Below are 17327 nucleotides of genomic sequence, written 5' to 3'. Positions count from 1 at the left end.
TGCATTCCTCTTTCAGATACTGCTAATTTACAAAGAACTACAACATATTGGAAGTTGAATATTTCATTGCTTAAGTACAAGGAAGTAAAGGATAAAATTCATTTTATAATCACTAATTATTGGGAAAAGCTAATAAGGGAAATAATTTTTGTAGTAATTGGGAATTGGCGAAGTATGAAATTGGTAAATACTTGCGTACTTTTAGTAGCAAACTGACTAAAAAGAAAAAAAAATGAAGAGAGTATTATATGTATTATAATATGTAAAATCTCAAATCTTCTATCTAAAATGGTTCTGTCTGATGCTGAAAAAGTTGAGCTTGCTCATCATCAAAATGCGTTAGATGAGTTTTATAAACAAAAGGCTGAGGGAGCATTTGTTAGATCATGGAAAAGATGGATTGAGGAAGGTGAACAAAACTCTTCTTATTTTTTTAGACTAGAAAAACAACAAATTAAAAAAAATCTGATTGGAAAGCTTATAATTGATGGATCTCTCTGTGAAGACCAAAAGACCATTACCAATTTCTGTGCCAAATTCTATCACGATTTGTACACATCTAAATTTAACAAACAGCATGCTCATGATTTTTTTGAGACGTTATTTTCCATTAGTCAATTAAGTAGCATTGATCAAGCCATTTGCGATTCTCCCATTATTTTAAAAGAAATTGAGGAAGCAATTAAATCTTTAAAAATGAATAAATCCCCTGGTAACATCAGAATTCTATCATATGTTCAGTAAAAACATTGCCCCTTTTTTGTTAGACGTCTTTAAGGAAAGCATAAATAAATCTTTTCTTCCACCTACATTATGTCAAGGACTGATCACTTTAATTCCCAAGCCAAGTAAAAATATTACTTTATTAGATAATTGGCGTCCAATAACGTTATTAAACAATGATTATAAAATAATTGCTTTAGTACTGGCCAAAAGATTAAAAGGAGTATTACATTCTATTATTGATGAAACACAATCTGGCTTTATGCCAGATAGATACATATCTAATAATATAAGATTAATATTAGACATTTTAGATTATTCTGATATAATTTATAATGACAGCTTCATCTTTTTCTTAGATTATTATAAAGCCTTTGATACTTTAGAACATGTTTTTTTATTTCAAGCACTTAAAAAAATAGGCTTTGGTGATTATTTCTGTAAGATGGTTAAAATGTTATATGTAAATGGAAATAGTTCAATTAAACTAAAAAACGGTACCTCTCCCAGGTTTTCTCTAAATCGTGGTGTGCGTCAAGGATGCCCAGTGTCTCCTTATCTGTTCTTAATTGCAGTGCAATTTCTTAATTTACATATTAAAAGGAGTAACCTAAAAGGCATCACTGTTGGAAATGCAGAATTAATCATTAGTCAATTAGCTGATGACACAGCATTGTTTTTAGAAGACTCCTCTCAAATCTCAATAGCCTTAAATACTCTTCAGTCATTTTCTAAAGCTTCTGGTCTAAACCTTAATATTGATAAATGTGAATTATTTCCCATTAAAAGTTGTAATGTCTCTTCAATCTGTGGCATAGCTGTTAAAAGCACTGTTAAATATCTTGGTATAGAAATAACTAAAGAAAAAAGATGTGCAACAAACTTTAATCCGATTATTGAAAAAACAAAGAAAAAACTTAATTGCTGGCTTCAAAGGGATCTATCTATTAAAGGAAGAGTTTTGCTCACTAAGGCTGAGGGACTTTCACGCCTCTCTTATGCGGCCCAATCTCTTTATGTAGATAAGCCTATGTAAATTGGTTGATAGAGCTCTAACAGATTTTGTCTGGAAAAACAAAAGCCATTATATGAAGAAGTCTGTTATTTTAAATTCTTACAACAAAGGTGGCTTAAATGTTATTGATTTTAGTTCTTTAAATTACACTTTCAAAATAAATTGGCTTCATCAATATTTGAATAATCAAAACTCCATCTGGAATATTTTCCCTCAACAAGCTTTTTCATATATTGGAGGTATACGATTTTTACTGATGTGCAACTACAACTTATCAAAAATTCCTATCAAACTTTCAAATTTCCACCAACAGGTACTTTTGGCATGGGCTTTAATATATAAACATAATTTCACTCCCCATAAATTCTTTATTTGGAACAATCAAAATATTTTATACAAAAATAGAACTTTATTTTTTGATCAGTGGTTTAATAACGGATTACTTTTAGTTTGTCAGCTATTTAACAACAAAGGTTTACTAATGACTTACGCAGAATTTCTTTATATGCCAGATATGCCAGTTACTCCCAAAGAATTTGCCATAGTTATGGGAGCGATACCAACAGGAATCTTTAAAAATTACTATATAAGATTAATATTAGACATTTTAGATTATTCTGATATAATTTATAATGACAGCTTCATCTTTTTCTTAGATTATTATAAAGCCTTTGATACTTTAGAACATGTTTTTTTATTTCAAGCACTTAAAAAAATAGGCTTTGGTGATTATTTCTGTAAGATGGTTCAAATGTTATATGTAAATGGAAATAGTTAATTTTATGATTAAATATAAAACCAATATTGATACAAGATGCTCATTTTGCCAAGTTCACACAGAAACTGTCTATCATTTATTTTGGTCATGTTTCTATACTGAACATCTATGGAAAGATATTGAAACATTTATTAAAGATAATATCCAACAAGATTTATCGGTTACTTTTAAAGATATTATTTTTGGACACTTTGATTCTGATTCTAATAAAAACAAAGCTTGTTTTGTTATAAATTTAATTTATTTTCTTGGCAAATTCTATATCCATAAATGTAAATTTACCAACAACAAACCAATTTTTCTTGTTTTTTTTAAAGAATTTAAAATGTATCTTAATACTATTTCATCCTCTGTAAATAAGAAAGCAAGAAGAACAACTTCAATTTGTAATGACTTTAATTTGTATACTCTAATTGAAATATACATTAATATCTTACCCTCATGTTTTTGTTTTTTTCCCCTTTTTCCAATTTTTATTTTTTCTTTATCTTTTTCTTCTTCTTTTTCTTTTGTTCTGTATGTTCAGATGACATTGTACATATTGTTGATAAATGTTGTGTACTCTATATAAAAAATTAAAAAAAAAACATTGAGAAAAGGCCAATGAATTTGGTGAGCAAAATTTGCATAGCTGGCCACGCCCTGGACATCCAGGTATAAATAGGCCAGCGTGGCATTTGCTCACTCGTTCTGTTCTTCTGACCTGATGCAGCATCTCTCTGGGAGCAGCACTGCATTCACCTCTCAATCTCCTCATCGTTGGATCTATGGCATGATGATGTGAACTGAAGGAGACCAAGGAGATGTTGCGGGAGCGGTTCAGCCAGATGAATTCCCGTGGACCTCTCGTTCCTCCAACTACAAGTGTTCGCGATGAAGATGAGTTGTCTCTCACAGCATCGGAGGGTGGGTCTGACCGATCGGAAGCGGATGACTCGACTAAACTGCCACTTCCGGGTGCTGTGCATTGGTTTGAGCCTGACGCTGAGATGGCAGCAGTGCTTACCCGGGCAGCAGAGAGCATCAGGCTTGAGTGGAATCTTCTACCCTGTCCTGAGCGCTCTCGTTTGAATGATTGGTTCTTGGAGACAGAGCGCGACATTGAGCTGTGCTCCGCCCCAGTTTCTTTCTTCCCGGAGGTGCACGAGGAACTGATGAAATCATGGAAGGCACCTTTCTGCCATAAAACGATGCACTGGTTCCTCCGCTCTCACCACCCTTGACAGCGGTCCAGCGAGGGAATACACGGGGGTCCCCTGAGTGGAGAGTGTGATTGTGGTGCATTTTGCACGCAAAACGCCGCCACCTGGAGTGGCCATCTGGGACTCTTGTCCAGAGCATATAAGTTACCTCATCCCTTGTGGTAAGAGCTTGTACTGCTTCTGGACAAGCTGTGTCTGCTCTGTATACCATGGCTGTCCTGCAGGTGTTCAGGCCAGGGTCTGCACAAGGGTGGTCCCAACCCAGAGCATGCAGGAACTGCGTTCGGTGACTGACTTTGCCCTCCGGGCTATGAAGGTCACGGCACATGATCTGGGGAGGGCGATGTCCACATTTGTGGTCCAGGAGCGCCACCTGTGGCTCAACCTGGCAGAGATGCAGGATGCTGAGAAAGTGCACTTTCTCGACGTCCCCATTTCTCAGGTTGGTCTCTTGGTGACACCGTTGAAGAATTTGCGCAGCAATTCTCCACGGTTAAGAAACGGAGGCCTGCCTCGTCAGGTTCTACCACTGCACCCCCGAAGCAGCAGCTTCCGTCTGTTCATCGCCAGGGACGGCCCCCTGCGAGGACTGCTGAGGCCCTGCAACAGCCTGGGCCAGCAGTCAAGCCTGAACAGCGGCCAGTCACTCGCAGGAAGGTGGCACTGCCAGCCCGTCCTCAGGATGCTAGGAACCCATGAAAGGCCTTGTAGCGAACCTTAGATGTACCCAAGAAGGGTGGGGGTCTCAAACCAATCTTAGACCTAAGAGTGCTGAGCCAGGTGCCAAGATCGGTTTGCGGAAATAGACCTGAAGGACGCGTGCTTTCACGTCTCAATCCTTCCAAAACTCAGACTTCGGTCTTTGAAGGACAGGCTTATTAGTACAAAGTTCTTCACTTCGGGCTGTCCCTGTCTCCTCGCGTCTTCACGAAAGTCGTGGAGGCTGCCCTTGCCCCTCTTATGGAAGTGGGCATTCGCATTCCCATTCTCGACATCTGGCTTATTCAACGTTACATCTAGGACTTCTCAACTGTCATTTTTAGTATAGGGACCCCTACTGTCGGAACTTTTACATAATGTCAAAGTGACCAAATGAAAGGAAACATCTCAGTTACGTATGGTAACCCTCGTTCCCTGATGAAGGGAACGGAGAAGTTGTGTTACTTATATTACAATTCTGAACTGCTTCTGAGTTCAGGTCATCTTTGCTGAATAAAAAAACAAATCCAATTATAAAAAAATCTAACAGAATTTGAATTTTTAGGAGAACTATCCCTTTAAGACTAGTATGGTAGTTAATTCCATGGACATTTGACTTTAGATTGGACACGGTAAGGTTTATCATAGCTATTTAATCCTGATTCTCTTGTCTGACTGCATGATAAGCATTTCAGTTTGTTACCTGACAGGCAGCGTTCTGTCTCCTTTCCTGCGATCCATCTCTCTCTGTGGTACCGGATACCAGCGGAAGTTCAGCTTCCAGTTGAACCCACCATATGTCATATCAGAGCCTGCCATGTACTCAAACGTGTCATCGCTGATCACATCAATGATGGGACACACTACAGTTTTCCTGTGAAAACACATACACACAAATTATATTAGCAGTGCACTTTCACTGCTTTGACCTCATCCACCTGAATGAATACGTTTTGTCCGCCACAGAACGTCCCTTTTTTATTTTGAATTCAGCTGGCACATGCTCAGACACACCTCTCTTTACTCAAACAGATGCAGACACATATCAGAGGGGACGTCTCGCTAAATTTGTGTTATCAATCAGCACCAAGCAGCCCACTGTGATGCTAACCCAGGCGATGAGAATTGATCGCGCACACACACACTCAGGCACTGCAGGCACACTTTCCTTTCCTAAATTCAGCATACTGAAGCTTCATCTGCTAATGATGCCCCAACAGGCCGCCCGAGGCAAGACAACACAGAGAATCAGCATGTGTATGTGGGCATGTGCACGTTTAGAAGAGGGGAGAAATACTCTCCGCATATATCTTCAAAGAATCGAAATCAGATGACAGGGAGTTCATCTTTCTATACCTTACAAGTTCTCCATTTCAGACACAAATGCAGCCTGTGAAACCAAACTACAAAAATGTAATAAAGCACTGGGGAAAAAACTAAACTCTAAAAGCTATTGATTGCTCCGCTCTTTGCAAATCAACATGCCAAAAGGGCGGAAAAGAAAGTGTGTGCGAAAATTACTGGTTTGTTTTTATGTTCCACCACAAATTGCAGAAATGAAATGAAAGGCATGTGCTGGGTGTAACATTTTTCGTGTTTGTGACCGAATATATGTGTGAGCTATCAATCCACTAGTAGAATGCTATTTCCCAACCACTAACACTAAGTCAGAAAAAAAAAAAATCTTGCAACATCACAAATAAATAACTCACACTCTTCACATTTATAAAGTGAGTGACATGCGAGTCAGTGTCTATTGTATCTTCAAACATGCACATTGAGTTTTGAGGAGACGCCAGACTGAAGAACATCACATCTGGTTAGTGTTCCATTGGTGCAGACCAAAACACACATACACACACACACAGATATGATGTTATTTGTTGTTAACGAGTTTGGAGATTTATCCTCATACTTAAAATGCGAATGCACTGTTTGTGAGCAGTTTTTATTTATTTATTTATCATTCGATTCATCCATTTTGTATCATATTTTTTTGTTATCTTTATATGCAATTACAGTACTGTATATTGTGTACATTATGTAATTGTTTTATATAAAGGTACTAATAATTATTATAGACCAGTAATTAGTCTATAGTGGTAGACTAGTAGATTTAAATTAGAGATTAATTAGTAGAACTAAATTATAACTAAAATCAAATTTTCACAATTTTTAATTCACAAAAACAGATCCCACATACTATTACAACCCACATCCAGTGTATCCAGCAGCACATTCTAGGGGAGAAAAGTTAGCTTAGGTTTCCAGGGTTACAATGTTGAAATTTTCAAGTTAATATCTTAAAGTGTTGCATATTGAAAGTAGTAGTACTTACTTGTCAAGTTTGATGCGAGCGAGCAGAGGCTCTAGCCAGCCAGTGGTGCATTCACAGTGGGCATCCAGGAAGGTAATCACCTGACCTGTGGATATGGACGCCCCCTTCAACCGAGCGCGAATCAGGCCTGAACGCTGCTCCATCCGTATCACCCTGACAGGAACCTCCAACTTCCGCACATATTGCTCCAACTGCCTCTTCAGGAAGTCTACATGCACAATTATACACTTAACTTCACATAAACACGAATTATATATAGATTATATAGCTCAAAATCATATTCATAATTTCATTCAATATCCATCAGTGGATGTTTAGCAAAGGGAAAACATTCTAGATGCAAACCACAGACACTGAATACATGTCTTAGCCATGAACTAAGGCACGATCTGCACATTATAAACCTTAGCAGCCTGGCTCATGATTATTAATTAGGTGAGAATATTAATTAGGTGAACATTTATAACTGTTTTGTTGATTACCTCTCTTCAACTGCTCAATGCCTCCTGTCAGCTGATGGTTTATATTGCCCTTAAAAAGTGTATTTTTTATGTAGCTGCCTACAACTTTTTTCACACTGTGGCCAAACAAAGTGAAGCTCTTGAAATATAACAATTATTGCTCAAAAACTGTGTGACGAGGCATGTTCTTTGTCTTGCCAATGTACGGGAAACCTTTCTTTAATAATTTCCCCCCACTTCAATCATAAATCAAGTATTGCTCTACATCAGAATCTGCTGTGAAAACAACGCTTTAACATAGCTCTCAGCTCATGCTGAACAACATCCTCAGCTGCAGCAGCCATCTTTAAATACAGATCTAAAGTTACTGCTGTGGGATTCCAATGCTGTCTGTTTTGATCAAATAAGCTCAAAGCCACTGAATGGCCTGAAAAGATTATTCAAACTGTGTTGTTCAGGAAGAATAAAGGTCAGACTGAAACTGTGAAACAATACAGAAGAAGCCTGTGAAACATCAACATTGAGTACCATTTATGGTTAAGATGGTACATATATTTTGTAAGTCACTGGTTCTTAAACTTTTTGACTCAAAGGCCTCTTGTTGTTCAACGCAATATTGTTAACAACATGAGGATAAGTAGATGATGGAATTTTCATGTTAGTGTTAGAGATTTCTTTAATGAAAGCAACAAATAAAATCTGTACGCTGGTCCAAATCTGTCCAAAAAAATCTATATACGTATGGCAAACACAACCACAGATCCAATTACAAGCTGTTAAGAGATCTGACGGGAGGACATGTCTGTGCATTACAGTCTCACGGCGGGTTTATCTGCTTTCTCATGCTTTATTTGAGGTGTGATATGTGGAACAGAACAGAATGCTCAGAACTACAAAGACAGCAGGAGCAGCAGGGGTTTCTCATGCCAGCGACCCCCCCTAAAACACTCCAGAATCAGAAAGACAAAAGAGTTTCACATTCAGCCAGGAAAGAAAACACTTATTTTCTGTTTTCATGTCATTATCTGGTGATTTGTCTCTATAACTTCTTCACACATACAGACAACCTGACAACCTGAACAATTAAGTTCAGTTCTGCAATATTTCCCACTTTAAGGCACAAATGTCAAATTATGTAAATTAAATGCATTGCAAACTCCATTACATGTTGTTTAAAACAAGTCAAATGGATGCTCCACTCAAATGAACACACATCACTCTCTGCATACACGTGAGTAAATCTATGCATACGTAAATCAATATCTTGCCTTACTCCTCTAGTCATTTAAGTGGAAATAAAGGGGAGGAAGAGAGTGGGCGGAAAGAGAGAGAAGGAGAACGAGAGAGGACATCATTAGAGGACAAAATTGAGTGGCAGAAAGATGAGAGGAAGAATTTGGGTCTTTATATCTCCACAGGAGAGGCGGATTAGCACAGATGAGGGAGGAGGGGGGCTGGGAGCTATTCTTATGCAGGACGTGTCCTGCGCAGTCAATCTATTACTGAATGAACTGGTGCATGTGTGTGTGTGTGGGTGTGACGGAGTGAGAGAAGAAGACATCGATGTGTCTTTTTTGCATCTGTCAAAATGTTGCAATGGTTAGACAGGAGTGTGTGTTTGTGGTTGTGTGTGTGTACCACACGGGCTTCAATGAAGCTTCAAAGCACTCTTGCATGAACACTGTCAATGTCTCTGCAGTCTCTCACCTACAGACTAAATTCTGATGTGGCTACAGTTACTCCAACTGTGCTTTTGTTGTCAGGGCGAACACTTTAATCGACTTGTATAGCTTTTATACTGAGGTAATAATGGTTTCGATACCCTACTTCTGATCTTAAAGGGATAGTTCACCCAGAAATGTGTTATTATTTAATCACTGTCCTAAAGTAGTGTACTAAAGTTCCTGTAGTCAACAACACACAGATAAAATATGAACTAACTTGCATACAAAAATAGTACAAGAAATAGTACAAGGCAGACACACATCTATAAAATCGCTAATGAGGAAAACATAGATCTTAGCAGTTACATTCACTATTTACCTTCCGTTACAAACCATATATCGAGAGAAAGAGAGAATCAATACAGTGAAAAAAATACAGAGGACAAAGGGAGAAAAGGGGATAAAGTTTTTTTTCTGTAGCATGTCCTTCAGATAAATAGTGCTCTTCTGAATCTGGAAGGTCAGTGTTTCCAATGAATGAAGGTTTGAAGTTAGCAGATATTCACTGATATAAAACAGCTTTATGTCTCAAACTATTGAACATGTTAAATAAGCTATTCATGTTGCAATAGCCTAGAGCAGGGATTCCCAAAGATTTTTGTCAGTTAAACCACTTAGGCCTAAATATTTACTTGAAGTCCCCCTCCCCCAGAGATTTTACATTTTATTTCAATAATTTAACAAACGTGCATATTTATGGTTCTTTGATGTCACATAATGGTCACATGACATGCAGGTAAACAAAATATCTTTTTTTTTTTAAAGTATTTTATTTTGATTTTTAAATTATTATTTATTTTAATTTAATATTTTCATTAATTCATTCATTATTAGCTTTTCATCAACTCACAAACCCCTTGCAGTCCCTCACGAACTCCGGCATGAACGTTTCATCCTCCTCTACTATCCTATTAAAAAAGTAACAGCAAGTTTCCAAACAGAGTTCGATGTATGTGTTCATATAAGTTTTTGTATGTGTGTTTGTGTCATCACATCACAGTTCTCTCAGCAGCTGGCTGCTGTCTGTGTTTGTGAGTGAATGGTTACCCAGGAGCTGTACACCCCCGCCGGACCCATTTCTACAGTCAGCTGAAACGCTTCTGACCTCTCGGGTCACTCAGAGTCAGTGGCGTAACCAGGACTGCAAGTGCAAAAACACTTGGTGTGTCCTTCAACACAGCCTACAAGAATGAACTTAAAACATGAAAATATATTGCTACTGTCTCAACCCAGTTGATCTTTAAAGGGACACTTCACTCAAAAAAAATTCAGTCATCATTTTCTACAGTACCCTCATGTCATTCCAAAAGTGCATGACTTTCTTATTTATTTGAAACATATAAGATGATATTTTGAAAAATGCCTCTTTTATCCATACAGTGAAGGACCGATTTTGTTTTAGTCCTCACTGACTTTCACTCTTGACACTTTCTTTAAAATATCTTATTTTGTGTTTCACAAATGAAAGCAAGTAATACACATTTAAAACAACATGATAGTAATTTCTGAGTAAATTTTGGGTGTACTTTAGGCTTTTCACAAAATTGAATTGTTTTGTTTTGGATGTCTCTCCAGAAATTTGACAAAATAATTATATTTATTCAGTTTGTTTATTCTTAAAGACCGTGCTTTCCTAAATACAATTAAATTTAAATTAAACAAATGAACTGTACCATGTAATCATGTAGACAGATCAATTTATAATTTGTGACCGTGGACCACAAAACCAGTCTTAGGTGTCAATTTTTTATTTTTTTTAGATTGAAATTGAGCTTTATACATCATCTGAAAGCCGAATAAATAAGCTTTCTATTGTTGTATGGTTTGTTAGGATAGGACAATATTTGGCCGAGATACAACTATTTGAATATCTGGAATCTGAGGGTGCAAAAAAATCTAAATACTGAGAAAATCACCTTTAAAGTTGTCCAAATGAAGTTCTTAGCAATGCATAATACTAATCAAAACTGAAGTATACAAAATATCTTCATGGAACATGATCTTTACTTAATATCCTAATGATTTTTGGCATAAAAGAAAAATCGATAATTTTGACCCATTCAATGTATTTTTGGCTATTGCTACAAATATACCCCAGAGACTGGTTTTGTGGTCTAGGGTCACATTTATTGTCAGTTTCTTTTTTATCTTATCTTATCTCCAAGTTCTTTGTTAGAGTTTAAAAATCAACAGGAAACTACATGTTAACCTGATCCATCACAAAGCTTCACTGTTGCTTCATGGCATTCTACCACAAAATACATGACAAAATGCTGGACATCAGCATTATCACTCACTGTCTTTGTTTCACTATACTATCATAAATGTTCAGTGTTTTTGGTCGTGTCACTGCCTCAACACTCGGCACTCACATCAATACGGGGGAGAGACGGCGGCTGTGCAGTGATGGAGAAAATGATTCAGGGCTATGGAAAAAAAAAATGTCAGTAGAATCAAGTGCAGGTCTGTCTACACCTGGATTGAATAATTACTCTAATAAGTATGACACCAGCTAAATCAGATTTCCCAGGATTCACTGCAGAGCAGGAGAAATGCATATGATAATTTGATTTATCGTTTGAAATTAGTCATTTTGACATTTTAATGAGTTTTAGAGTAAGGTGTTAGGCTCAATAGACTAATGTATATATAATTTAGAAGTTAATCAAATTTAAACCACACCAGATGAGATGCACAGTATATAAGAGAGCTAGAAATATGTAGAAGCTTTTCTTTATCACAATTAGTTAATAGCTCTCGAGTGGTTCTAATAGGTCTAATAATGATTTGCATATTCAAAGATAGAGATGCACTGGCAATAAAATTCTGGCCAATACCAACAAGGCGATAATTATTTTCATGTTATGGCCAATAACTGATAAATGGCAGATATTAAATTCTATTTAATATTCTATTTTTATTAAATTCTATTTTGCATTTTATAAAAAGTAAAAAAATGTCTAAAAAGAATTAGAAATAAAACAGAAAAATCTAAATAAACAGTTTTAAATGCTATATTATAACATACATTGATATTTATCATTTAGAGATTTGTAAAAGATTTTATTAGTTATTCAAATTTTTTTCATTTTTTAAGTGAGCGATGATATCAAAGGTAACCTAAATGTAAAAACAGAGAGGAGCATGTACAATTAAATATCTGATATCAGCCTAAATGTATCCAATATTAACTGATATCAATACATTAAAAAAAAAACTTATATTGGCTGATAATCGATATGGTACCAATATAAAGTGGATCCCTATGCTAAAAATACTGGTGGTTTTCACAGGACCCCCACTTTTAACATTAGTGTATATGTGAGTGTGTGTGTGTGTACATGTGGGCTAAAGACAATATAATTTCAGGTATGTATTCATTACACCTACTAATCCACTAATCCCATAATCTAGCCAAATTACAGGTTAGTGCAGCAGATAATGATAAAGAGACTAGAGCCGCAAACCCACACAGCAGTAGACACACAATAGAGCTAGTCAGAGACGTCAGGCTTAACATACACACACTCTCTCTCTGTATAAATCTGTCTTAACAAACACGCTCGCTTTCCAGTGCCTAAATCACATTTCATTATTGACATTAATAAGCAACAAGGTCACCGGCCATCTTTTTCCTCCAGATGTGTTCTGTTCCCTTTCACCGCACACAAACACACACATACACACACAGTGAAAGCAGAGCTGACATGAGACAGGCATTTTCAAAGAGTGGAAACAAAACCATGTCATTATCTCCGGAGCGCTGCAGTACAATGTCCTCATCTTAACTTCGAGATCTGTGTGAGAGCATTTATTTGTGTATGCGAGAGATTTCTGTGCTATCATTCACTCTCAGCATTTAACACCACACACATCTGTCGGAATGACAGGTATGTTATTGATCTAACTGTGAACAATTCATCCAAGATTCATAATCAAATTGTCATAACTTGCAACGTGCAAAAAAAATCTAAATATTGAGAAAATCGCCTTTAAATTTGTCCAAATGAAGTTCTTAGCAATGCATATTACTAAACAAAAATTAAGTTTTAATATATTTACAGTAGGAAATTTACAAAATATCTTCATGGAACATGATCTTTACTTAATATCCTAATGATTTTTGGCATAAAAAAAAAATCTATAATTTTGACCCATACAATGTATTTTTGGCTATTGCTACAAATATACCCCAGCGACTTAAGACTGGTTTTGTAGTCCTGGGTCACATATATCCTATAGACTACTATTATGGTTCATTTTTTTATCATTTGGAGCCCCATCCACTATCATTGTATAGAAAAGAGCAGCATGAACGTTCTTCTAAATTTCTAATTTTCTGTTCCAAAGAAGACAGTCAGTCATACAGGTTTTTAACAACATGAGGGTGAATAAATGATGACAGAATGTTAGGGTGAACTGTCACTTTAACAAACAAGAAAATGCTTCAGCAAACACACACACACGCACATTCTTCCTTACATGGTGGGAACTTTTCAATGACCTCACAAAAACATTTTTATATTTTCATTAAGACATGTTTCCAAAGCTGTTAAACTTATGACCCTTGGCTCTCCACAGTGTAGGTGATTTCAGGTTCTATTATCCTTGTGGAAACATTTGGTCCCCAAACCTAGTGCACACACTCACCTCTCTCACTGGCGTCATCCACCAGCACGATTTCCTCTAGCAGGTGTCTCGGTGACCTGTCGATGACGCTGTGGACCGTTCGGAGCAAAGTGGTCCATGCTTCATTATGGAACACAATCACCACACTGGTGCGTGGGAGATCGTCTAGATACACCTTTGTTTTACACCTGCAAAACACAAAACTAGCCAATGAGAATGGACAAAACTTGCAGACAATCAAGATAAAGAGCTACAGTACATTCTTCTAAACTCTCTTCCCTCCTGAGCACACAAATGAACAGACCGCACAGGGTCTGAAGAGCTGCAGAGAGCTCTGTCTGAGACAAGAGGAGATTAGCACTTATCAGAAACACAGGCCGTTATGAAGACACGGTGAGTGGAGAGCTGCTGGAGAGACTGTGAATGCGTCTCATCTTGTGTGAGGAGCTCTAAAAACAGATGACACTGGAATAAATGATGACAGAGAGTCTGAATGAATGTTTGTGACTTTGGCAGGTTTGGTCACACCTTATGGTATGGTGTAATATTCAGTGTGAATGAGTTAAGCATTAGTATTCACCAACAGAAACAAGAAAGAGATTTAATATTGCCGTTATTAGCACTTCTATCTAGTCTTTATCTTTAGCTCATTCTTCTTAAAGGAACAGTTCATCTAAAAATATGTCTAAACACAACAGAAGCATAGAAGAATGTTGCTGCTTTCATACAATGAAAATAAATGGGCCATGTCATGTCAATGATGACAATGTGATTGGTTCTTCTGTCTTATAAACTATCGTGACACACCAAATTTGAATATGAGCATGTTTAAGTTGCACAAATAAAAAGGAAAACATATTCAGTAAATGATTCAGGACTTCAAATTTCAGATGGTTTTTGGGTGAACTATATGGAGCCCCTAAAGGGACACGATGATGGAAAATATTAAGAGATGGGAAGAATGCTTATTGCATATTAGCATGAAAGCATAAACTGCTTTTGCGTATGCTCACAAAAGTTTTGCGTTTCCCAAAAAACTTTTCATTTACTTACATAACCTTTGCATTCCCTCACAAAACTTTTGCGTTGCACGAAAAACCTTCTCCCAAAAAACTTTGCATTCGCTTTCAAAAATTTTCTCAGGGGAACAAAAAAACATTTGAAATACGATTTTTCCTCCATCTAATTTTTTTTCCCATCACTATGTCCCTTTAGGGGCACCACCGAACTATTCCTTTAAGTTCTGTTAAATTAAGGTCACTTCATTTAACCATGTTTTGTTAATTACATTGTTAGATACTTTCTCAGTAGTTATTCCATTGTATTTTATTTGTTGTTGGAAATGCTCTGACAATAAGATGGTTTTTCATTCCAATAAAACACACAATGAATTTAATAAAAGAGGGAGAAAGAGAGATTTCAGTCTTTCTTGGATTCCAGAATACGGACTGAATTGTTGATTATGTAAGCGCAGGTCACTGTGCCAATCTATGCTGTGGTAGGAACAGGAAAGCCAGTGTTTGTTGTATCTGGAGAGCTAAAGTGGGACACACGCTTCCACTTCCTGCCTAATTTCCTGTTTGCCCAAGCACAGCTGGGGGATTTTGGCCTGCGATCACCCAAAAAGACAAAACATCAAGCACCAAACCACATTCAGAAGCAAAATATAACTACAATGCTCGAAATTAATAATAATAACTTACACAAAAAACAATAACACTAAAACATTAAAAGAGAGACAAAAGCGGCAAGACACCTTTCGACCTATTTGCTATCACACTTAATTAAATAAGGTTTGTAGCCCATCATGTCCCTTCACTGCAGTAACACAGAACCTCCCGGCCCCATCTTTCTTAAACTCGTCATCTGGAAACACACAGACTGCTCTTTTTAAATTCATTAACCTGATGTCAACTCTCAGGACCCCAGACAACGGTTTAATTTGCAGCCGAGGTGTCTCATTGGTCAGCCCTGCTACCTGCTTGATTAAAAGGAAGCACAGATTTCGCTCTCATTTCTTGGTGTCCGTTCTCCTAGATTTTCTGTCTCTCTATAAAAATCAATTTTGCAAAGCAGAGAGATCATGCATCCCTTCCCTCCAATCAGCACAGACACCATCAAAGTATGAGTGAGCTGAGTGGGTGAGGTAGCATATGTCTGGCCATGGCTTTATGTGTGTGTGTGTGTGTGTGTGTGTGTGTGCGTGTGTGTCTAAGAGCAAAAGCTAAATCAGCCTAAAATAGCTGCGACAATGTGGAAACGAATGGCTGATCAAAAGATGGAAGGAATCAAAGATGAAACACACACATGCTCGCACAAACCCTTAGAGACACTAGACAAGCACAAAATCACATTTCTCAGACCCTAGGAATAATTGGATATATTTGGTGCAATCAGAGAGATATAAAAACAGCCGTAGGTCCGTAGAACTGTTCCATCACACACACACACAAACATACACACATTATTATACAGGATTTTTTTTATCAGACTCCTCAGGCCAAATCTGAGAGATGCAGTGGAAGAAAAATGTGAGCTGTAGTTATTCAGTCATTTACAGGACATCCTACTAGACTGAGTTAGTCCAATGATGCAGCTCACTGCGATTTTACACACATTTTTGGCTGTGTGTGTGTGTTTTGGAGGAATATTTGAGGACAGTCTTTCTCTTTTACTTTTCCTCTCCCTCTAAAGCAGAGATAACAGTCAGAGGACACACAGGACCGGTTAGTCATCAGTTCTCAAAGTCATTGTAATCTCAAACAAACACATGCTAAATCCAAATCTCTCTGACCAGCGCCTTCATCATATCAAAGAACAGAATCAAAACAGCAAATGAAAATACAAAAACAGTCAGCTGCTGTCACGGCTGGCTACATAATCCAAAACAGACTACAAAGGGCAATTGTGGATTAATGTCCACATTGGACTAATTTTTACGTTTTTATTTGGTCAAAACTTTGTGTACTTGTGTAAGGCAGCTGAAATAAACTTTCAATCGGTTGTGAAGCCACGTTTTTACCCACAGACCTCTCATGTTTCTGTCAGCATTTTTGAAGAAACTGATATTAAATTGATTAAAAGTGACAGCAAAGACTTTCACATTGTTATAAATTTATATTTATATAAATGTATTTAAATAAATGTTGTTCTTTACAAATTTTTATTCACAAAAGAATTCTGAAAAACCTGTTTCAACATTTGATAATAATAATAAATGATACTTGAGCATCAAATCAGCATATTACAGTAGCATGATTTCTAAAGGATCATGTGACACAGGAATAAATTACACAGGAATAAATTACAATTGAAAATATATTAAAATAGAAACAGCTATTTAAATTGTAGTAATATTTGACAGTACTACAGTTTACTGTATTTTTGATCAAATAAATACAGCCTTGGTGAGCCTTATTTTTTAAATAAATATATAATTGTATATATATATATATATATATATATATGTATATAAATGTACCAACCCCAAACTTTTGAATGGTACTAGACAAGAATTATTGATAACTGATATTAATTAGGGATGCGCCGATCCGATAGCCGGGTATCGGCTCCGATAGTGCCATTTTTCTCGGATAGGGTATCTTTTTTCCGATTGTGCGAATTATTCTGTGTTACTTCTGAAGCCATACGATAGCTTAATGTGAGCTACATATGAATATTTAAGTCCTTACATTAAAGTTCACACAAACTCTTTTCTCCGCTGTGGCTGTCAGTCATTCGTTCAGCCTTTAAAGTTT

The 17327-nt window shown here is 36.8% G+C and overlaps 1 protein-coding gene across 1 annotated transcript in view; it reads right to left on the bottom strand.

Moving 5' to 3' along the window:
* Positions 1-17327, bottom strand: part of LOC107657719 (polypeptide N-acetylgalactosaminyltransferase 1) — a 57864-nt gene that overhangs the window by 22767 nt on the left and 17770 nt on the right. The window contains exons 4-6 of the mRNA XM_016445939.1: positions 13591-13757; positions 6756-6963; positions 5121-5291 (exon numbers count right to left, since the gene is read on the bottom strand). Coding sequence (XP_016301425.1) covers positions 5121-5291; positions 6756-6963; positions 13591-13757 — 546 coding nt within the window. The remainder of the gene's footprint in view (positions 1-5120; positions 5292-6755; positions 6964-13590; positions 13758-17327) is intronic.

This window comes from Sinocyclocheilus anshuiensis, unplaced genomic scaffold (genome assembly GCF_001515605.1).
Source record: "Sinocyclocheilus anshuiensis isolate Anshui unplaced genomic scaffold, SAMN03320099.WGS_v1.1 scaffold43, whole genome shotgun sequence".
Classification (NCBI taxonomy): domain Eukaryota; kingdom Metazoa; phylum Chordata; class Actinopteri; order Cypriniformes; family Cyprinidae; genus Sinocyclocheilus; species Sinocyclocheilus anshuiensis.
Note: the sequence above shows the minus strand (reverse complement) of the source record. Positions and strands in the feature narration are given on the sequence as shown.